The sequence below is a fragment of the Arctopsyche grandis genome, chromosome 1 (genome assembly GCF_051622035.1).
Source record: "Arctopsyche grandis isolate Sample6627 chromosome 1, ASM5162203v2, whole genome shotgun sequence".
NCBI lineage: Eukaryota > Metazoa > Arthropoda > Insecta > Trichoptera > Hydropsychidae > Arctopsyche > Arctopsyche grandis.
Genome location: NC_135355.1, coordinates 19,641,857 through 19,666,830, shown reverse-complemented (window position 1 = coordinate 19,666,830; position 24,974 = coordinate 19,641,857). Strand labels below are relative to the sequence as shown.

General features: G+C 31.7%; 2 protein-coding genes across 2 annotated transcripts in view; one reads left to right on the top strand and one right to left on the bottom strand.

Moving 5' to 3' along the window:
- LOC143912229 (uncharacterized) overlaps nucleotides 1–24,974 on the bottom strand; it is a 318,393-nt gene that overhangs the window by 186,344 nt on the left and 107,075 nt on the right. The gene's annotated exons all lie outside the window — the stretch shown is intronic.
- Nucleotides 13,264–17,279, top strand: LOC143916592 (peptidoglycan-recognition protein SC2-like). Its single transcript, XM_077437804.1, has 4 exons — nucleotides 13,264–13,390; nucleotides 13,476–13,683; nucleotides 13,751–13,869; nucleotides 15,154–17,279. Exons 1-4 carry the CDS (start codon nucleotides 13,330–13,332, stop codon nucleotides 15,387–15,389), a joined length of 624 nt encoding a protein of 207 aa, XP_077293930.1. The 5' UTR covers nucleotides 13,264–13,329; the 3' UTR covers nucleotides 15,390–17,279.

Below are 24,974 nucleotides of genomic sequence, written 5' to 3'. Positions count from 1 at the left end.
CAACACTAAATTTAAAATTAATTATGCACACACACACACACACACAAACATATATATATATATATATATATATATATATATATATATATATATATATATATATATATATATATATATATATATATATATTTTTTTTTTTTTTATTTTTTTATTTTTTTTATTTTACATATATACCAGGAAGGCCTTACAGGTAAATCCCAATGCGCCTTCCTGGCCAATTACAAATACAAATGCAGCATTTTTTTTTATTATAAGTCATTGAATTGCGAGACACTGAAAAAACTCGCAAATTAACGAGACATCTATGAATTGTACATAAATTTTTATTGTACATCCATCAAATTTCAAATAGTGGTGACATAGTAGGTAGGAAGGATTTTTAGCCAATTTTTTTTTCCGGGAACCGTTTCAACAATGAAATCAGAGAAAATTGGCAAACTCTGATAGGAAACGATCAACCTGGAGTCACAAATCCAGGTCTGACCAACAGCATACTCTGAAAAATTCATTTTCATTCAGGGATAGAACCCGGCACCTTCTTGACGGTAAGCAGAAGCTTAACGTCCGAGCTATGCTGCTGGCTATATCGTTCGATGATTATTCCTTTTAGTATAATTTTTTGAAAATGTAAATATATATATACATATATATAAATATATATATATATATATATATATATATATATATATATATATATATATATATATATATATATATATATATATGTATATATTTTCAAAAAAATATACTTAAACTAAAATCTGTGCCACTGACATATAATATTCTCTTGGAATAATTTAAAACACAGTTTTAGAAACTTTCCTTGATACACTTTGTGTAAAATAAATATACTATAAGAGAAAATTGTAGAGATTCTATTTAAATAATAGCATTAACACAGTTGCGGTGCGGTGCCCTATTTTCAAACAGCAACTATTGACCGTTCCAGAACACATTCTACAATATGTAGAATCTGCCCGTACAAACACTGGAACTGGATTTAAAATGTCTGCGCTTCGGAAATTTAACTCATCCTCATTGCAAAACCAACTTCACAAATAACGAGCTCTGAGCATTATATGTACTTTATGTACAATTGTATGTTTCAAAAGAACATTTCAAAATAAAAGATCATACAGTTTTTAGCTCAATACAAATCTCATGAAGCATACCTATGTATGTACATTTTACTAAATGCTCATTTGAATTTACACATTTTCTAAGTATTTTTATTTGTAAAAAATTTCCTTTGAGCTTTATCGCGGGTGTTTCTCGGAAGGAATAATTCTATAATATGATTAATGGGTATCTAGATTAAGGGCGAATTCGTTAAGGCGCGGAAGTGACCGTTTTTCTTCGGCGGCGCATAATAAATTATGCTATTATGCATTCGCTTGGATTTTTCCAAGCCTACATTGCGCTTTTCCTTTTCCCAACATTTTTCACTGCACAATTCGAGCAACTCGTTTGCAGTGGAGGCGGGCTTTGAGTTTTATCGAGCTCGTTTCACAATTATTTTTCGATTAATAATCTACAAAGCCACCACGCAATCCCTTAAAAAATATACTACCGCTCAGTCACCCACCCAACCGCCTACCAATTTCCTCGTTTTTCACTTAACAAACTCAAAATTAATAATGAAAAACACACACGACAGTGCTCGTACCGAATATTATAAATTATAGGGCGTGTCGGAAAATTTCCATAAATTTATTAGATAACTTGCAATTTTCTCACAATCTAATCTACGACGGAAATATAAAACCCAGAGAAATAATTAAATATCCCGTAGAGCAGTGCAACAGAGGGAGAAGGGTCGTTTCCTACAAAATATTGAAATGCATATTAAACTAATTAAAGTAAAATATTAAATTTTTATCAAAATAAAATAATGAAAAAGAGTAGCATAGATCAAAATTAAAATTTGTAGCTCCTTTGCTTTAAAGATAAACGATTTAATCACACAGATTTTAAGCTAAGGGGGAAAATCCAACTTCCGATGATTTCCCATTCCCCACAACTACCTCCCCGTCAATATATTACATTTTACGTTTACAACATCTCTTTAATAGGCTTAAATGAACACGGTTTTTCGTAGCTTAACATCACTATAAATCAAATATTAAATCTCAATAATAGGTTGGTCATGGAAAAAAGTACTAATTCCTGAAATGAAAATGTATGTAATATGCAATTCCCAATCCGGGGTATTTTGTAAATACATACAAAAATAAATATGTATGTACGTTGCAATTACTTTGTATTCACGAGCACTTTTGAAATTCGATTTATGCACGATACGTTTTGAATGTACAGGAACGTAATATGCGAAAATAAACATAAAATTCAAGTAGATCCCATTAATGTGATAATAAAGTTCTTTTTGTGCGTATACATAATAACATTACTACGTGATGTGAATATACAAGAGGTTTATTTGGGAGTATTAGAACCGAAGCTCAATATTTCAACGATTTTCCCGAAGCAAACACACGCATAGTGATTAGCATATTTATAAATCATGTATTTATATAAACGTGAAAAAAATGGATATATACATATATATATATATATATATATATATATATATATATATATATATATATATATATATATATATATATATATATATGTATATATATATATGTATATATATATATATATATATATATATATATATATATATATATATATACATATACATATATGTTTTGTCTGTCACGTATGCGTCCCTATACCATTCAACCGATTGCGATGAAACGTACTTATTTAACGGAAACAGGAAAAACGGGAATAATTGGCATTGCATGGAAAATAATTAAAAATCAACAAACGGTACGTTACGGTTAAATAAACAAACAATTGAATAATTCAAGTCAAATTCGCCGCCTGCGTTTTCCCGACAAATGGGAACGGGAACGAGAAAGGGAACGGGAATTGCATGCGTTATTGTGGCATTGCAACGCATGCTGAGCTCAGATAGTTTATTATAAATACGTGTATTCGATACAATTCACTATAAGGAGAATTTATTTTACTTCCGATATCCTTGCACGTAGTTAGGAATCAAAAAAAAATTGGAATTATTACCTCGTAAAAGTGATTTAAAACAAAAGTACGTACATTCGAGAAATTTATATAAGCTATATTTTCAAAATTTTACATAGCACATAAATTAAGTGCTTCTACTATATAAGTAGAATTCCATTATATGACCTATGCATGATGTACATATGTATATTGAGTGCTCACTGTATTTGGTATCTAAATTTTTTCATTTATATTTGTATCTTTTTTGTTTCACTGTACTGCTTTCTTTTTATATTTTTATTCTGTATGTGTGCTATTAAAATAAAATAAAATAATAATTTCCGGGACACGGAATATAAAAAAAAATTGTGAGCTCCCAGGAATTTCTGTCCCGGGTCAATCTAGGAAGTCACCTAGTGACCACACAATTGAAGGTATTACACGCTAACCACTGATCTACATACATATGCTGCTGACATACATTGCAATATTTTTAAATCTTTTATTTTTTATAAAAAGTTCTAATCCAATATGTACATACATACTCAAAATAAAATAATAAAATAAAAATTTTGGTATTTTTAATACAAATAACAATATTTTGAAAAAAAAAATTCCATCAAAAGAGACGATATTTTATTTTTAAAACCATTTACATATGTATGTACGTATGTGCGTATTAGATTAGACCATATTAGATAATGCTATCGGCAATCCGTGAAAAAAAGTTTGATAAAACTATACACACAACATGCAATGAAATCATTGCGTTAATAATTTATCGGAGTACCGGCAGAGGCCGAATCTGGCCTAATAAATTATGATAGCGTTATATTGCACAATGGCCCCTCACTACAGCTTCCCGATGGTTAAAAGGGCGAAACACTCTCCTTACGCGAACGGGTCATAAATTACCGACCCGAGGTGAGAGTAGTTCAAATGAGGTAACAACGACTAATAAACGACCCTGGCTCACCACGGCTCATTTGGCCAGAGCTCCAGCATAAATTATGACTTTTTTTTCGTATTACCTATGCATACAAACATTATGTATACATATTACATACAATATGACATAATGTTTCGGTTGGGTCGTTATCTGATTACTGCATACTATTTCGAAGCTCAGACAAAGGCAATTCTTGTCTTTGAATTTTCCTCTGCCGAGATGTTATTTATTTGTTAGCTGTGTCGCATCTGTGTGATCAAATTGAATACATACTTCCGTTTTTCCGTCTTTCCAGAACAGGTCGTAGATAATTTCGATTTTCTTTTCATTGGACGTTATTCGGTTCATTGGATTGAATCATCAGTCAAGAATGAGAAATATTGCAAAACAAATTATAAAAAAAGAAGCAATTTCGAGTCGACCCAATTTATTAACGTTAACATTATTGACTCAAGATAAATATTAATTGAAATTTTTTATTAATTTAATATTGGAAGAATTATTATTGGTAATAATTAATAGTCGATGGTAAGTAATGATTAAAGCCCGGACCCTAAGGGGGCTGTATATTGTTCAAATGTTGTAAATGCATTGTTAAAGGTTTGCCGAACCTTTTTTACAAAGGATTTGCAACAATTGAAAAATAAACGGCACGCTTCCGGTCCTACCTCTAGTAATGATAACCAAATACATATTTGTAATATACGTATGTAATTAAAATTACCTGGGCAACAAAAAATAAATAAAAATACCGGAGCGGAGACTAATTTACTAAGTTTGATCCACTAAATTCGAATATGACCAATTATTTTTGTTGGTTTGCTCTCATTTACGATATTTGAGAGTTTAAAAAATGCGCAATAAAGTTTTTTTGACTTTTGCAGTTTTTAACTCAAAAAGTATTGTGCTAAAAGTGAGTATTGGAATCAATAGTTATATTTTTTCTATTGATTGTGATTTATTGTTTTAAAACACTTTATATTTTGAGTTTATTTCGATAGTTTTCCATTTCACTAAGTTTATAAGGATTGATTTTCTATCTCAATATTTTATCTAAAAGTACGTACCTACTAATTCGAGTGGTAAATGATTTTTTTAATGGGTCAAACTAAGTAATGATTGTTTAGTTTCGACTTTGGTAACTCAAACACGTGATTTTTTTGTTGCTCAGAGACATTATCATAAAAGTGACATGGTTCCTTAATTCGTATTGGAATTTCTAGAAGGCCTACAAAAAGTATTAAACATCCTATTAAAAAAGTGTATGGGTGTTGATATGTAATGCGTAAAAGAATTCTATTTATAATAATGTTAAGACTTCATATAAGTAGGGAAATATAAAAAAAATATCGCAATTACATATAAGAACGCTCCTGTGTTTGAAACGTTTCTAGGCGAAATAAATTGTGACCATGTGGCAGTTGAAATCGAAATGAGAAATTGACGTGAAAACTTTTTCAGCTGTCTAACCTTTTTCCTTTTCTTTGGAATGAGACATAATTTCCTGGGACATGTTAGCACACCCAATAAATTACATCTTTAATAAGAAATCATCGAGTGTGATGGCCGCCATAAAAGAGGCGGCAAAACTGGCACGAAATGGATGTGTCACTTCGTATCAATGTTGCCACACGACAAATTAACGAGAATGCGCGTTGCGGGAAGAGAAAAAAATATCAACAAAACAAAACACACCCATTCCATGAAATGCGTCGCTGCCAATTAATCTTATTTACACGTCCTCGTCATTCGTAGTTGACTCACGCCTCTGCCTCTACTGCAAGGGCAGAAAAAAAAGATTAAAAACTTCCCAAAAGGGGGAGGGTTGACGACATGCAAATGAAGATCGGGGGAAGGAATCTACCCTTCGCGGGGTGCAGGGGAAGGGTTTGGGGTAATGAGATTGAGGAAGAGTGTGTAAAGTTGACGGAGGGAGAGTCCACCCTCCCACCCCCGATTTGCCGTTTTGCTTTTGGTCTACGCAAGACGAAACAAAAACCGAGGGAATGTGTAAGTAAAATTGCTCGTAAAGGGCCGAGTTGTTCAGTAATCGTTAAAGATTACAACGGAGAGCCGCCTCCCCTCTTCCGTGAAATTGTTTTACACGTACAATATTCATGCTTGTATGTATATGTGTGGGTGTGCATTTTATGAAAAAACTTTTTAGCGGCCATCTTGGCCCGTTGTGTGCAAGGCGCCTCGTAAAAAATGATTGTACGACTTTCAATATTGAGTTTTCAAAACTTTCGGTGCATCTAATGGAGAAAGCTGTTGCTTCAAATATTCTACATTGAATAATTAAAGTTTAACACCGAGCATATTGCTGAAGCAAATTACTTAAAATGTCAAACGAGTACTTCAATCTAGATAAAATGTTTAATTTTAAATTAAATTTCGGCGAGTAAAATTTGGCTACGTAATTTATAACAAAAAGGTTTTTCAATATTATCGTTACTCCACAGCATTATTATTATATATGTATGTACATATGTATGTATACACAGGGCTTTTTTTTCCATGTAACGCAATATTATATATAATATAATTTGAATATAATCTTCTCCAATAAAACAACTAGACAATGAGTGAGTTCCGGTACCTTTTTTTTCCAAAAAAAGCCCTGTTTATACATATATCAATCCTATACATACATATGTACATATTCAAGAATTGTAAATAATTTTTTGAGCTCTTTTTCCTATTATGCTGTACATTAACTTTATAATGATATAATACATACTTATGATTACTAAATTAAATTAAAATGTTAAAATAGAAATTAAAATTAAAATATATATATATATATATGTATATATATATATATATATATATATATATATATATATATATATATATATATATATATATATATATATATATATATATATATATATATATATATATATATATATATATATGCTGCCGAGACTGAATGTGATATTTTCCACCTTAGTGAGCGTAAATTGTCGGAAATTACTCTAACCCATTTATCTGGTAGTCTGCGCTCATCATTGTTTTCATGATTGATTGTGATTTATGAGTGAAATTTTGATTAACTCTCTTCCATTTGGGCCTTACAGGGATGTTTTGTATTTGTAGTTGTTTCTTACATATTTATTGAAACTGGCTGTAGGTGCAAGGCATTCCTTATGTTATATTTTATTTGATATTTTTACTTTATCTGTTATTATTAAATGCTATTTTTTATGTATGTATGGATGTATTTATGTCTATGTTTAATTGTTATTTTGTTTTTTTTCTTTTTTGTGTTATATTTTTTGACCATTGTGGCGCTTTAGGAATTCCTGTTATGCCACAATGGTCTGTTTAAAATAAATAAATAATAATATATATATATATATATATATATATATATATATATATATATATATATATATATATATATATATATATATATATATATATATATATATATATATATATATATATATATATATATATATATATATATATATTCATACATTTTACTTGAAATTAGATCGAAGCAAAGCCTTTTTTGATTTAATAAGATTTTTAATGCAATTTTCCGACTATGAATATGATGGAATATGAGAAATTATATATTTTATATGACAAATAATACGATCAAGTGCGTCTAGGAAAAAGATGGAAAGATTATATGGGTGAAAAGCATCACCAAGAACACTAGATAAAATCGTTAATATTATATATGTACATACATATGGTACATGGATAAAGGAATAGCTTGAATGGCACTTGGTGGAAGAAAAAAAAAAGTTGAATGGACATAAAACAAATAAAAGTTTCATTAGAAGGTTTAAATTTTTTTGTTTTAATATTTTGGGTAAAATTAATGAAAATAAATAGTCAAAATTTAAATTATTACTTCATATGGACATTGCAATCAATCAACTAATTTACTCCAGTATAAATATTGGAGAAAACTGATTGATTTCAATTATTAGCTGTTAAAAAAAATAGATTACACACGACAGATTCAGAAAGTGTTGATGAAAACATGTTGTATTGTATTAGTAAGTATGTACATGAAAATATGTACAATGATAAGTATCTACCTACATACATACATACATACATACAATCGTATATAATAATTGTCTAATGCGTGTCTACGTGCGTGTAAATGTCGTTAACATGCTCCGTCTCTCTTTCTCCCCCTTGGAATCGTATATCGTGGAAAGAGACGGAGCATGGTGAGTGTGTACATAGTACTCACTCACTATGCTCCGTCTCTCTTTCTCCCCTTAGTATCGTATATCGTGGAAAGAGACGCGGTATATTGTGGGCTTTGAGCATGTCACTTCGTTCACATCATCGGACGACATAAACAAAATAATAAATTAAAAATACAATTTTTTTTTCATAAACATTAATTTAATTTTAAATTATTAATTCTGTTGATCCGAATTGCAAACTTTTACGGAGTGCACAAGTGTGTGCGCGCGCAGGCCACTAGTATATAATAAATCAGTTCAAATACCATTGTATTTGGTTGAAACGAAAAAACAATTTTGAAAGTCATTGTAGTTTTAAAACTTACGTCTATCAAGATAAAACCGGACCATACCCTCGGGATTTACCCTTTCGGAGACCCTCAATTTTTCCAGAGCCCGAATAGCTTGTGCACACTATATTCGCAAGATTGAATTTAAATTTCACTTCTGAAGTAAAAGTAATCTGAATTCGAATGTACATACGTTCATGATATTGAAAAAGTTGACCGTACTTTTAATATACATACATATGTAATATATGTATGTATATTAAAAGGTATAATCTAAGCGAAAGCCCGCGTCGGGAAAAGGATATAAATGCAACATCCACACACCACACGCCCATTTAATTTGTAAAATTACTTCGTGCGGGGTTGTAAGAGTACATATTTTCCGGTCACGCAATAGAAAAGGAGTGAATTGTTTGGCGACACGACAAGACGACATTCCGTTGCAAATAGTTCCATTGAATCCTTAAATCCCCACACTGAGACCGAATAACGACCCCTTTATACGTCGAAGCCTACGTATATTAGTCGAGTTCCATACTCACTTGTCGGGTAAGCACTTGCTGAAGTTTGTACGTAGCGTTTGCATTGGTCTTTTGCAGTTTGATGATCAAAGTGGGTGTGACTTTTTTTGTGCGAGATACCCGCATGCCAGTTTCGAGAGTTGGGTAAATAAAACAAAAGACAGAGAATGAGAATGGTAAAAGAGGGTGGTTGGCACGAGTCTCATCCACGTTTCCGTTTCCTGTGCTTTTTTTTTCAGTTCAAGACTAGAATGAAAATAGAATACGAATACGTGTTAAAAGGTATATAACATTTTCCAATGAGACAAATACCATAAGAATGTTTACTGAAGCTAAGCTTTTTGTTCGCGCCTTTTTTTTAGATTGATATTTCTGTGTGTTTGGGTCAAGTCTGATGATCAATTTTTGACACACTACGATTTGATTTTCTCGAAACTTTGAACATATACAATATTTTATCAAAATTTTAGTCGCTCTCCCACCTCGCCGCGCCCCCCGTATAGGCATTTACAAGTTTTTAAACAATCAGGGAGAGTTAACAGAAGATATAAATCCACGACGTCAGCGAACAAATTAATATACAAATAAATTTAAACAAAATAAAACTATTCAAATACATTTAATAAAATGTTTACTATTAGATTGGCCATGTTTAAGCGGTTTATATTACAAATACCGAGCGAAGCCGCGTAAAAACACTATTAAGTAATAAATAGAAAGATAATTTAATAAAGTAAAAAGCCGAGCAAATGTCGTAAATATGTTCGCGACACGCTCTCTGAAATATCGAAGATATCCTCCCAAGGCAATCCGATGGGTACTGCCGGAATTATGGAGGGGCGTGTGGCTCGCCAAAGATTTCAGATTAAGGCCTTGGAAAACAAGAAATAGCGTTGGAACACGCTGTATTTGATAGCTCCATCAAATACCGTGGTAGATACCTCTAGTGTTAACGCAGCCATTAAGCTCATACTCTACACCAGGCTTTCTCAAATATTCGAAAAAAAAATTCAGGCGCATGATTTTTTTATTGAATATATTGAATAAGGATAACACTTTATTTAAAATTATAAATACCTTTTCATAAAATTTATTTTTGCGTGCAATTCGGGGCACAAAATTTTCTATTTACCTGCTCTGATATGTATTCATATAATGTATAATAGGTACGATAAAATTTAAATCATGTTTTGAAAATTATCGAGCGCTCCCATTCGTGAAAATTTTAATTTCGACCCCTGTTAATAATCGAGAAAAATATTATTTTATACTTTGTTCAATTTTTTTATAATGTATTTTTTATTATGTTTCGTTTCAATTTGACATGTCTTCACTATAATCGTTACTTAATTGCTACGTACGTACATATATATTTGAGATAAAACACATCTTCCGCGAGATCTAAATTATAAATCGTTAATGAAAAAATAAAGATAATAGTTTTATGACGCATTTAAATGTTTATTGATTGATTAATTTGCTACTATTTAAAAATGTAAAGTAACACATGTTTTTTAATTTTATCAATTCTAGACAAAATAAAATGTGAAAATAAAATAATGAAATATTGTTTAAAAAAAAAATACTACTTCTGGTTTACGAATTCTGACCAAAACATTGGCAGCTCTAAGTTAGTTAATAAAGAATAAAAATATGAATTTTCAGCTCAATACGTTCAGGGGTGTGGACACAGTAGTGGGCACAAAACCAATCTAAGGGGAAAAAATCCCACTTCCGGTTTATAAAATTTAATGATTTTTTTTATTTTCGTCACATTGATACAAGACTTATACTTGATTTTTTTCGTGACGAGCACACATGTTTAAGTGGTCGAAAAAAATAGTGAAAGAAAAATCGAACAAGAGTAAACTGCCACTTCCGGTTGACGGATGCTTGCCAAATTTTATAAATAACTTGGTATTAAGATTAAACTTCTATATATGAAATTTCGGTTGAATTAACCAAACGGTTTCTGAGAAAAATATAAAAAACCTCGATTCTCTAGAGTAAAAGTACTACTTGCGGTTCAGATAAAAATATTTAAAAAATACAAGGTTATTAATATTATTATTACTATTACAGGTAAAAAAAATTCAGTCCAATCGGACTGAAGTTCAGTCCAGTCAGCGGTTTGGAAGATGATTGAATTCAAAAACTTAAAAAAAAACAGGAAAAGGGGAGGTACCATTTCCAGACAACTTAAAAATTTGAAAAAAATTTACGTTATGTGGATAATAATTTTAGTTGTTAATATATATATATATATATATATATATATATATATATATATATATATATATATATATATATATATATATATATATATATGTAATTTATAATATTCAAGGTTGCGAGATCAATGACCGGGGTTTATTTTTTATGCATAATTGTGGGTATTGGGTTTTGTAAATTAAACATACATTTTTTCTTACGTCACGCGATGTTAAAATACGTACTTTTCATGTTATCCAATTCCGATTTCGACTTCGGATTTTATAATTTTATTTTTATTTTTTATTACACAATTTAATTGGCGTAACCGATTCTCGATTTATGTTTCAGTTCCGATTCCGATTAATTATTACTATTCGTATATATATATATATATATATATATATATATATATATATATATATATATATATATATATATATATATATATATATATATATATATATATTAAATTTAGAACGCCTCCTTTGTCAGCTGTCGTTGTGTACTGGTTTAAAGCCCAGTCAAGCAACCGAGCTGCCCAGGTTTGATTCGCGGTCGGTCCGAGACAAAGAATTAATTTTATTTTTCAAATACCGTTAAAACATAATTAATTTTAATTAAAAAAATATATATTTAATTGTTTAATATGAAACAAAAAAAAGGTTCAAAACCTCGCTAAACAAAATTATTATAATTACGTATTTTTATATGGCGAGAACGAAGAACTTTAGTTAATGTTAAAAAAAAGACCATTTTAATATTCGACGATGGCTTCACGGCTAAGTCTCTGAACTCAGGTATACCTATAAGAGGATATTTGTGTACGCGTGAGGGTTCGCCGGTTCGACTCCGAATGAGAATTTATACAAAGTTTAGGCTTTTTATCCATTCATTATGTTCGGCTAGCGTTAGGTCACACGCACACACACACACATATTATCGTAATTATATATATATATATATATATATATATATATATATATATATATATATATATATATATATATATATAACTTGCGTTAGGACACACACACACACACACACACACAGATTATCGTAATTATATATATAATAATGTTTTTATTAATATATTGATATAACGCGTGTGTTTGTTTTGAAAGATGCATTGCCTCCTGCAAATCAACTGACTGCCATTAAGGAATTGATTGCACAAGGAGTGTCTCTGGGTCGTATCTCGTCTAATTACAGATTGATCGGACACAGGCAAGCTGTCTCTACTGATTGTCCTGGAAATAGGTTTTACGAAGAAATCAAGACTTGGCCTCACTATGTAGCTACACCTACATACGAGGATCTTTCAGAAGGATCTTTTGATGGTGAAAACTTGAATGGAATTCACGTCTAAACTAAAATTTTTGTCTTCGGTACATATTTCATATTTAAACAAAATTTGAAACTTACGCAAACATGTGCATATTTTATTAAATAAATTAATTTTATCAAAATAATATATTTTATATTTATTTATTATTGCAAGCACTATATCTCGTATTCGTACTTAATATTATACACTCACATATATATATATATATATATATATATATATATATATATATATATATATATATATATATATATACATATATATATATATATATATATATATATATATATATATATATATATATATATATATATATATATATATATATATATATATATATATATATATATATATATATATATATATATATATATATATATATATATATATATATATATATATATATATATATATATATATTTGAGTGCGTTTAAAAGGATGTAAATGTATGTGTATATAAGCATACATATGTACATACATACATTCATTTATTAGGTCCGATAAGAATAAACGAGCACATGGAAAACACATTTATCAACTAAATAGATTTACGTTCAACTATCATCTAATTGCTAATATCTTCGTATATAAGTTATTTTTAGTTACTTTAAAAAAATATTACAATACACATTCAAAGATAAGATTAAGATTAATTTAATTTCATAATTCGTTTGTATGGGTACTGGTATGTCTTTATAAAAGCGGTGATTTTATCCACAAAATGTTCATATCGACAGCAAACTTACACACATCATAAAGTAATATGTTGTATCTATTGATTCTGGCCGTTGTGAGCCATGGAATTTCGGCAGCAGTACTTGATAGTAAGTATCACACAATATATTAAAACATAAATAAAGTAAAAATATCAATAAATACTCAAATAATTATTTATATTGATTTTTGAAGATGGAAAAGCCGTGACAATAGTATCGAGAGCTGGATGGGGTGCAAGATCACCGACAAGTACAACTGGCATGAGCACTCCTGTACCTTATGTAGTGATACACCATTCTGCTGGTCCCGCATGTACAACAAATTCTGCTTGCCAATCTCAAATGAGATCCATGCAAAATTTACACATGGATACAAACGGATGGGCTGACATCGGCTACAGGTTCGAAATTACCTTTTAATATCGTGTTTATGTTATAATATTACGACTAATAAGATTTATATTACAGTTTCGGAGTGGGTGGTGACGGTCTGGCTTACGAAGGTAGGGGTTGGGCTAGAGTCGGTGCTCACGCTCCAGGATTCAATGATAGAAGTATTGGAATTTGCAACATCGGCACATTTACCAGTGAGTCTTATTTATGTGTCTGTTAGCATATGGTTAAAGTGTTTTTGTCGTTGTTACCATATTAATAATTTAACAAACCGTACTCGTACCTAAGGAATAAATATTTAGTTAAATATAGATATACTTCGAAGCAAATATACGCGTTTACAAAAAAATTCGTATGTTTGCCGTCGTGTCTTTCTGTTTTATGTATTCGTTTTCATGCTTCTGTTTATTCCTGTGTCCTTTTGAACTTGTGCCCTTGTCCTTCTGTTTGTTTCTATACATTATTGTATTTGTCCTCTGTCTGTTTGTTTAATATAACGTTATTTTGAAAGAAATGTGGAGAATTTTGAAAGTAATAGTCATTTATTAAGGTTTTTGTTCGATGTACATGTGTACATGCATATAAAGTTCTGTTCATACATATCCTGCAAGTACGGACAGTATTATTTGGTACATTCTACATATATGGACGCGTATGAATGCGTAAATGCGCATGCGCGAATGGAGTATGTACATATGCGTCCATATAGAATGTACCAAAGAATATTGGCCGTATTTGCAGGATAGGTGCTGCTGCCAGTTCGTGCAGGATAGGTATGAACAGAACAGTGGCGTGTTGTCATTGATTTAAAAATATCAAAAATTCAATTACAATAAATTGATCGTTGATCGGATCGTTGTCCATATTGATATTGTACACTCGGATTAGCAAAATACATTAACTGGAATCGGCCCTACCTGAGGTAGTGGTAGTGGTAGTGGATTGCCTTTTGTACCAACTCTGATGTGCTGCGCTGCGTCGCAACAGTACAGTGCTGCCTAATGCGGTCAGACCTTTATGGTATGGTCCGCCGCGTCGTTTGCTTGCATGGACTTTTGATGTACATATTAGCAAAAGGAATATATGTATGTACATATTTTTATGTATATATTGTACATATTTTTATGTAATATGTATGTATGTACATATTTTTGTTTCTTGAAAATAGTCTCCATAATCATACTCAATATATGTACAGTATAAAATACATATTTAACATAATTATGTCAGTAATGCGGTTCCAACGTATATTAATTTTAAGTATATTCAAAATTTTCCGAATAAAAATACACCTTCGTGAAGTTAAAACAATGTATGTAAGTTTCTATTTTTGTTAGCTGTTACCAACTACATACATACATACGTATGTAATAGTACTAAATTTTATGAATTTGCTTATATTACAGGAAAAATTTGCAAATGTTAAAAAAATTATATTATGTTTCGGTATCACTTAATATTGAATTATTTGTTAAAAGGTGTCTTGCCTCCAGCAAGTCAGTTAACTGCCGTTAAGGAGTTGATCGCCCAAGGAGTGTCTTTGGGTCGTATTTCTTCCAATTACAAATTAATTGGACACCGGCAAGCAGTATCTACCGAATGCCCTGGAAATAGGTTATACGAAGAGATCAAGACTTGGCCTCATTACACGGCAACACCCACATACGAAGATCTTTTAGAGGGAAAGTACGAGGAAGACATTTTCGATATTTAAGTTAATTTAAAAGTATTCACATCTTAAATTTACCAATCATGTATTCTATCAATAAACAACATATGGCATACGCACAAGTAATTCGTCTTAATATTGTTACACATCTGACTTGAGAAATTAGATAAATGCTATGATAAGATATACAAATACTACGAAGTCTGCTCGTTATCTAATTTTTTGACACACCGTTATTATTTTTTGTATCAATGGCGATAAATCCTTAGGGAATCGACCTGTGCCAAAAAGAGGAAACTCTAAGAACACCCCTTTTCGTATTCTCGCAGCTCGCTGGTCGTGTCTCTCGTTCACAACTGAATTTATTGCTTTCGCGTTGTATCCTAGACGAGCTTTATAGTCTGGGCGAGTAAATGGTTTTATTGACTGTGCACACCGTCTTTGTGGGCCACTTTTTCGTGCTACGTGCGTTCTATATTCACCCCTCGTTCCGGCCGCGAGCGTGTTAACCGCATGCAGATTGCCGAAATGATATTTCGCACCGCGGTCCCCCGCGGCGTTCCGGTTCGTGATATCGCAATAAAGTGTCTCTGCTAAGATATCTGTCTAGATGCGTATCATCCTGAGAGGGTGGATTGAATAAAATTGATGCACTACGCTTCTCGAATGATCAAACATGGAATGAAAACGCGAGCAAGACGTTAAATGTTGAGGATCTGCGGCTAGTACATATAATGGCGATGCTTCTTATTTTCGTAGTCCTCACTCTGATAGGTATTATTGCATTCGTAGTACTGGTTTGCTTTCATGAAAAGCGGATTAAGGCATTATATGACGTACGCATTATATTGGTATTATTGCATTCGCTAGTATGCATTATATGACGTACGAAGATTTTGCAGTTTCGTGAAGCGGAAGATATCGTCAAATAGGAGTTTCATTCGTACGTGGTTATCGACTCAATGACCATTATTTTTAATTTTATTTCAAATTTAAAATTGGGCTCTAATGATATGGCTATCGAATCCTCACACCCAACATCTGCTAAGCGCTACTGCCGATACTCCCCATACAAACGTGCTCGTCCTTCACACATCCAATGCATGTAAAATTAAAATAATGCATATACCGAGTGCAGACAAAGAAATTTGTGAGAGATCAACGATAAAAACAATAAAAATAAATCAAGATAAATTTCACTGTACCGTCAAATTGCTAAAATGATCAACCACCTTGGCGATAAATTCGTTATTAACTGATATTATGAATAACATACTGTACTTTAGGCCGTGGAACTAGTGGGCCATTTCCACTAGGTCCTTGTGGGAAATCCGAAATTTGCATTTTTTGCTCCGACTTAATAATAATATACTAATATATACATATGGATGTATATCTATTTGTATACTTTCTTGTATGTGTGCAAGCAGGATGCTAGGAATGACGCTGAAGGCGTCTGCATCCTACTTGTATACAAGCAAGGTTGTGCGATAGAAATATAGAAATTGGAACGGACCCCACCAGGTACATATATGTATGTATATTACATATGTGTATGTATACAAATACATATTATGTTGATGCTATAAAGAGTTTCAAGGATTTACACTAAAATATGTAGCCTTGGCTTGAAGCTCTTTACATATATTATTAAAGGATACGTCCATGAAAGCCGGATGTTTTATAATTTTCTCACAAATTTAATATTTATCGAACGTACAGGAATGTTTTAAACTAAATATGATTCATATTTTATTCTGGGCGTGTTTAAATTTTGCAAATATAAAATTAGAAATATAAATTTAAGTACATACGATTATAATCTCGTTTGTGATCAGCACTAATATCGAAAAATATATAATACTAGCTGTATTACCCGGCTTCGCTCAGTGTTTATAATATAAACCGCTTAAACATGACTAAGCTAATTTAATTAAAAAAAAAAAAAAAATTAAAAAATTAAAAAAAAAAATAAAAAAAAAAATTAAAAAAAAATCAAAAAAAAAAATCAAAAAAAAATAAAAAAAAAATCAAAAAAAAAATTTAAAAAAATCAAAAAAAAAAATCATTTTTTTTTTGCCTTCTAGGGCTTCGCCCTCGGCACCCCCCTGAGCCTTTGCCTTCTAGGGCTTCGCCCCTCCACGCCCCATGAGCAATTGCCGTTTAGGGCTTCGCCCCCATGATCAGTTGCCTTTTAGGGCTTCGCCCCTCCGCGCCCCCATGATTCAAAGTCGTCTAGGGCTTCGCCCCCCTTAGTTAATGCCTTTTAGGGCTTCGCCCCCCGCGCCCCCAAGATTAATTGCCGTTTCGGGCTTCGCCCCCCTTAGTTAATGCCTTTTAGGGCTTCGCCCCTCCGCACCCCCATGATTAAATGCCGTCTAGGGCTTCGCCCCCCCTAGTTAATGCCTTTTAGGGCTTCGCCCCCCGCGCCCCCAAGATTAATTGCCGTTTAGGGCTTCGCCCCCCTTAGTTAATGCCTTTTAGGGCTTCGCCCCTCCGCGCCCCCACGATTAAATGCCGTCTAAGGCTTCGCCCCCATGATCAGTTGCCTTTTAGGGCTTCGCCCCTCCGCGCCCCCATGATTAATTGCCGTCTAGGGCTTCGCCCCCCTTAGTTAATGCCTATTAGGGCTTGCGCCCCATGAGGCTGGGCCCCCCGGGCCCCCTTCGGGGCCCCACGGGGCTGCGCCCCTTGTGGCGCCCCCTTTTGAGCCCCATGTGGCGCCCCCTTTTGAGCCCCATGGGGCTGCGCCCCATGAGGCTGGGCCCCCCTGGGGCCCCACGGGGCTGCGCCCCTTGTGGCGCCCCCTTTTGAGCCCCATGGGGCTGCGCCCCATGAGGCTGGGGCCCCACGGGGCTGCGCCCCTTGTGGCGCCCCTGGCGGGGCCCCATGAAGCTACTCGCCTTGCGCCCCCGCGGGGGTGAATCCATTGAAACGAAAAAAACAAATCGGCGCCCATGGATCGAAAAAAAAAAAATCGAATCACGTGTTCGATGACGTCACCGATCTACGGACGACGACGACGACGACGAAAACGACGAAAACGACGACCAAGGATACATACAAAGTCTCTTTCCAAATTATAGATTAGATACACTTCACAATATGAACGAAAACCCAAGACTTCATTTCTTATCAAAATATATTACAATTTGAGACATAGATTATCTTCCAAGAACATAAATATATTTCATGTAAAAGATTACATTGAAATTTCTAGAATGTCATTATACATACATATATAGATATACGGTTGCAAAATCCTTTCAGGGAAAAAAACTATTAATATAAATATCTACAATATATGAAATGAAAAACGACGGGACGTTCGCTTTAAAAAAAAAATGCTCGCTGATACCTCTGTTATTGAAGCGAAAGAATAGCAGATGTTTCTACATTGTGTCGGTTGTATAGTTGTACTTGCAAGTACATTGAATAGGAGATGCTTAAAACAGTAGACAGTTTGGAATGCGACCACCAAACCCCCACAACTGCCATCACCACCCCATGAATATCTCCCACAAACATGCAGCGTAAGCAGAATGTAGCAGTGCTTGTCAAACGTCCCTCGCTTTAAGAAGACGCCTATAACGATATGATAATCTGTCACGTTTTCGATAATGCACCGCTTTTGGTATACAAATATTGCGGACATCAAAAGAAACGGTGGTTTTTATATACAATGTTTTATTTTTGGATCAGGCACGTATTTTGGCTTTGAGGTTCAGGATATCTATTTATTTCAGAGACTTTCAAAAGTAAAAAAAATTAGCCGTTAAGAGTAAGTAAATTAATGTAAATTATTCGCATGATGACATAATTTCATCTATTGTTACTAAGTACATAAGTACATATGTACATATGTAGATAAAGTAAAAATAGAAAATTTACATACATACATTAATTTTCATTGAATCAATTTAAATATTATACACTAGTGTTTTTACCCGGCTTCGCTCGGTATATGTAATATAAACCGCTTAAACATGGCCAATCTCATAGTAAACATTTTATAAAATTTATTTGAATAGTTTTATTTTATTTAAATTTATTTGAATATTCATTTGTTCGATGACGTCACAGATTTATGAACCAACAATAATTACATACATACATAGAAAGTCTCGTACATACAAAGTCTCTTTTGAAATTATTATATACTAGTGGTTTTACCCGGCTTCGCTCGGTATTTGAAATATAAACCGCTTAAACATGACTAATCTAATTGTAAACATTTTATTAAATTTATTTGAATAGTTTTATTTTATATAATCTTATTTGAATACCCGTTTGTTTTTTTTATTAAATTGACTGTCACGAACAAACAAACATATATACTGTCTCTTTCGAAATTATATGTATACCAGAATCCGGCGCCTGCGCCCTCGGAGCCTTCGCCCCCTAAGGCTTTGCTCCCTAGGGCTTCGCCCCCTGCGGCGCCTGCGCCCTCGTCACTTTTGCCCCCGAGAACTTCGAATCCTTTGAATTGAAAAAAATCGAATCGGTGGCTATGAATCGAAAAAAAAATAAATCGAATTTGTCGTCTACGAACGAACCAACGAATGTTACATACGAAGTCTCTTTCCAGATTATATATTAGATTAGTTTACATACGTACATACGTATGTATGTATATTGAAATTGTAACAAAAACAGCATTCTCTGCCACATAAAATTTTCATAGTAGGCAAATAAAAATATAGACCAAGCCGTATACATATTCGTAAAAAGTAACAATTTGCCCGAGCCAAACCAACCTTTCACCTCAATTTTCCATAGTATTTTGGCGGGTATAATTTAATACGTATTCGTTATGGCGTTGTATATTCCTGGCCGCAGTCGAGACGACACCCTCACGACATCCGCCCGCAACCGCTTGCCATTTATTTTCTTTTTTTCCAGCGAATCAAAAGGGTTCTCTTTTCTCCTGTTTTCCTCCCGGAATCAAAAGAGTTTTCCGCGGGTGAAGGGCGTTGTTTTCCATTCAATAAGCGTGTGAGGGCGTCGCGCAATCCTGTAAAAGCCGACGCGCTTCGACACTTACAATAAATAAACGCACGTGCTTTCGTAGCCGCAACAAAAGACAGACAAAAAGATGGAAAACAGAATCAACGACGGAAAAACCGCGCGTGATGTCTTTTCGACGAATCACTGCCTGTCACACCTGTACATATGTATATTCCCGTGTATATGGAGACACGCGAATAAGAATAATGATACATTCGCACAAGTATCATTGTGGTTTTTGTCATTTTTATAGTTGTGCCCGATGAAATATCATCGCATGGGTTATCATCGCATTATCATCGCATGACATATGAAGTTATTAAATAAAAAAAAATTAAAAGAACAGTGTGGATTCTGTATTCGATGCGCATCTCGGTCGTATTTTTACATAGTAAAAAAGAGTAAACATTCATTTGTTTTTTTATTAAATTTGTTTGAATTAATATCGTCGTCATAGAAACTTTGTTTTTTTTTCGATGTTCCCAACAAACCTTATATACGTACAAAGTCTCTTTCGAAATTATATATTAGATTATATATAGTTTCAAGTATATTGTTATTATTTCAGTTATTAAGTTCATATATTGTATTATTTCATAGTTATTAAGTATATTGTTATTATTTCATAGTTATTGAGTATATTGTTATTATTTCATAGTTAATAAGTTTTATTGTTTAATTTCGACTGCCATTTATTCATAAGTTTGTTAAAATGTATGGTAATTTAGGTCTGTTTGTTTATATGTGTTTTATTAAATAATTGTAATTATGACTGTTTTTACCTAAATAAATAAAAAAAATGATAGAAAATGTTAAAATGTTTCATGATTATCATACGAGTATATTATACATACATATATACATATGTATATATTAAGCCAGCAGTATGACTTAATGATAGCGAGTATGTTTAGCACCAAGTGATCAGTGGGTTCGATCCGCCATACTCCTGGTCAGATTTGGGGGTATTTGTGGCTCCAAATCGGTCGTTTGTTATTAGAGTTTGCCAATTGTATCTGATAATTGTTGAAACGGTTCCTTAAAATTGGCAAAAAATCACATTTCCTGTTATCACAAATCTTCTGTATTTATTGTGTGTATAATTTGTAAAAATTAATTCTGTAATTAATTAATTAATTGTTATGTGTTCTTCAGCTTCTGGAAATACAGTGATTTAGGTAATAATAAAATGCTGCATTGTCTTTAATTAATTGTCTAGAAAGGCGCATTGAGGTCTTCCCGTCAAGCCTTCCTGGTATATATCTATGTAAAAATAATAAAAAAAAAAATGTATGTACGTAGTATATTATCATAGACGCACACAAGGGCCGGGGTTCAGAAAATATGCAAAATTTTAAGGTATATTTCAAAAATAAGATTAAGTAAACGAAATCCTGCTTTACTATTCGTATCACGAAAAATAACTACGCCCTCGAATTAAAAAATAATCTCGGCGGACCATCCATAAGAAATATTTTTCGGTTTCAAAATTAGCTTAAATCGTTCAATAAAATGTATGCACGCAAAATACTATTATATGTATGTATATAAACATGAGTTTATTCATACACAAATAAAAATGAAGACAAAATCATAATGATTTTTTTGATCACTGGGGATTTGAATTTATTAAATCTAATGTGAAATTGAAGTTATTTAATCAAATTCATTTGGGATTCATGAGATATTTTCTTTAAATTAAATATCTAAAATTAAAATAAGGTATGCATAATAATTCAATATTTAATTTTGGTGTTTTTAAATTTGTCTCCGAAAACTGTAAAAAAAAAATTCACTAGAAAAAAAATGTGTATAGTATGTATGTATTATACATAGTAAAAATTATATAATAGTTACAAGCGATTTATTTATAACACGCTATTAATCAAGTATATCGCGTTTCGATCAAATATTAGATTACTCGTATAGATTAGCAAATAACAACATAGGCTATATATATGATGTACGTAACTTTCACTTTAATATAGTCTAACAGTAAACAATAAAAATACACGAAAGCTTACCCAGTATATAATTTTATAATACTTCGTTCCCGTTTATAAAACATCAAAAATTTCATGAGCTTTATTATTTGAGATTAAGAAAACATACAATAATCCATTATCCGTCACTTCAGTAAATATCTGCACAATAATTCAAACGCTTCCGAGTTAAATCATTTATCTTAAAATATTAACCAAAACTAGGTAGGTAGTTAATCTACGAGGATGAAGTACAGAGTAAGAAACCACAATTTATATGTGTGGCGAAAAATGTTTACCTTAGAAAGTGTCCGTTGGGTAGCCCGTTAATTACACGGGGAAAAACTCATCACGAATTTTTCCCCAGTGGCCTGTAGACGAGATCGGAAGTCCCCACTGCACTGGGGGGTTTCTCTCACTCATTAGCGCTCCTCTCCCACCCACTACAATCCTCTCCCTTTTTTTAGGTACTCACCTGAAGAGTCCTCCCGCTCCTCCGACTTTCGGTGCCAACTGAGCTTTTGGCTCGTTTCTCGTTTCTGTGCAAAAGCTGTTCCCAGCTGCCATACGCTGCTTTATTCATAGTAGCACACAATATTACTTCCCGGTGCTTATAGCGGTATTTGGCTGTTACATATGTACATAATACAAAAGTGAACTTAATATGAAATTTTAAAAATCCTCGGATGTGACCAACCCATGACTTTATCAATAAATTTGAGGGATATAAGAAGGTCACAAAACAAAATTCGATATTGAACTGTACAGGCACATTCACACATACCGGCAGCATTATGAAATACTAATAGCTATGACAGCATTTTCGATACAAATTGAGCGCAAATGTATGGAAACTTGCACAAGACAAAGGTTCTACTTCTGGTTGTCAGATTTTGTTCAATTTTTTTTTGTTAATTAAATCAGTATTATATATAATAAATATCAAGAAGATAAAAATAATTTAAAAGGTTTAAATAAAATAATTAATTTTTTTCGTGACGAGCACACATGTTTAAGGGGTCGAAAAAAATAGTGGAAGAAAAATCGAATAAGAGTAAACTGCCATTTCCGGTTGAGGGATGCTTACCAAATGTTATACATAACTTGGTATTTTATACTAACGGGGTTCAAAAAATCCCCAATATACACAGACTCACAGACACACACATTTTTTCTATATCATGAAAACGTGATCAGTAATCGATTCTGAGTTTGAATCGGTCAAAATCTGGAGTTATAATTTTCGCATGATCACAAAACTTCATCTATTGTTACTACGTACATAGATAAAAAAAAATACAGTTTCCGTAAATGAATGCATTTACCATTCAAATACTTTATACTACCTGGCGAAAAAGGCCAATTTAGACTCTCACTAACCAATCAAAACTGATTGAAATGTAAGCGCTAACTATTCAATTAATATTCATTGCATTAATGAATAAATTATGCAATCGACCATGGTGCGGCTTCCAAGCTGCGATGCAAAAAGCTTTCTGAAAGCTTTCAACCATGTTCTTGGCACATACATATTTCTTCGTTACCGACATTGGTGACTAATTGACTTAATTTTCCCGCACTCGTCGTTCCAGCTTCCTTTCAAAAGGACTTGACATAATTGCTCTTTCAACCAAATTTAAGTTATAATTATATATATATATATATATATATATATATATATATATATATATATATATATATATATATATATATATATATATATATATATATATATATATATATTTTATTTTTTATTTTATGGAAAACTCATTAATGATGTGATATGATTTTTGATGTTTCGTCGGTTTCTTCATTTTATATATATATATATATATATATATATATATATATATATATATATATATATATATATATATATATATATATATATATATATATATATATATATATATATATATATATATATATATATATATATATATATATATATATATATATATATATATATATATAATTGTATATATACATATGTATATATACATATATATATATATATATATATATATATATTTATATATATATATATATACATATATATATATATATATATATATATATATATATATATATATATATATATATATATATATATATATATATATATATACATATATATATATATATATATATATATATATATATATATATATATATATATATATATATATATATATATATATATATATATATATATATATATATATATATGTATATATATATTATTATACAAATTAAAAAGTAAAAAAATAAAGGTATGACAAAATATGTAGAAAATTGCATAATTAAACTATAGTATTAAAATATTTGGAAAAGGTTATAAAATAGAATATAAGAAGAAATTGAAATTTACAAATATAAAACAAATTAAAAAGGTAAATATAAAATAAACAAATGAAAAGGAAAAGAATGAAAGCTATAATATGATTAAATAGCACATTACATAACTAAACTAAAGTATAAAAATATTGGAAATATTGGAAAAATAGAATAGGAGAAGAAATGAATCAATCGGTCAAGATTCTCTTGATGTTAGACCTGAATTGATGTAGGGAAATACGAAATAGATCAACCTCATTCAGCTCTCCGTTAAACATACGATAAACGCGCTGCAGATAAAAAT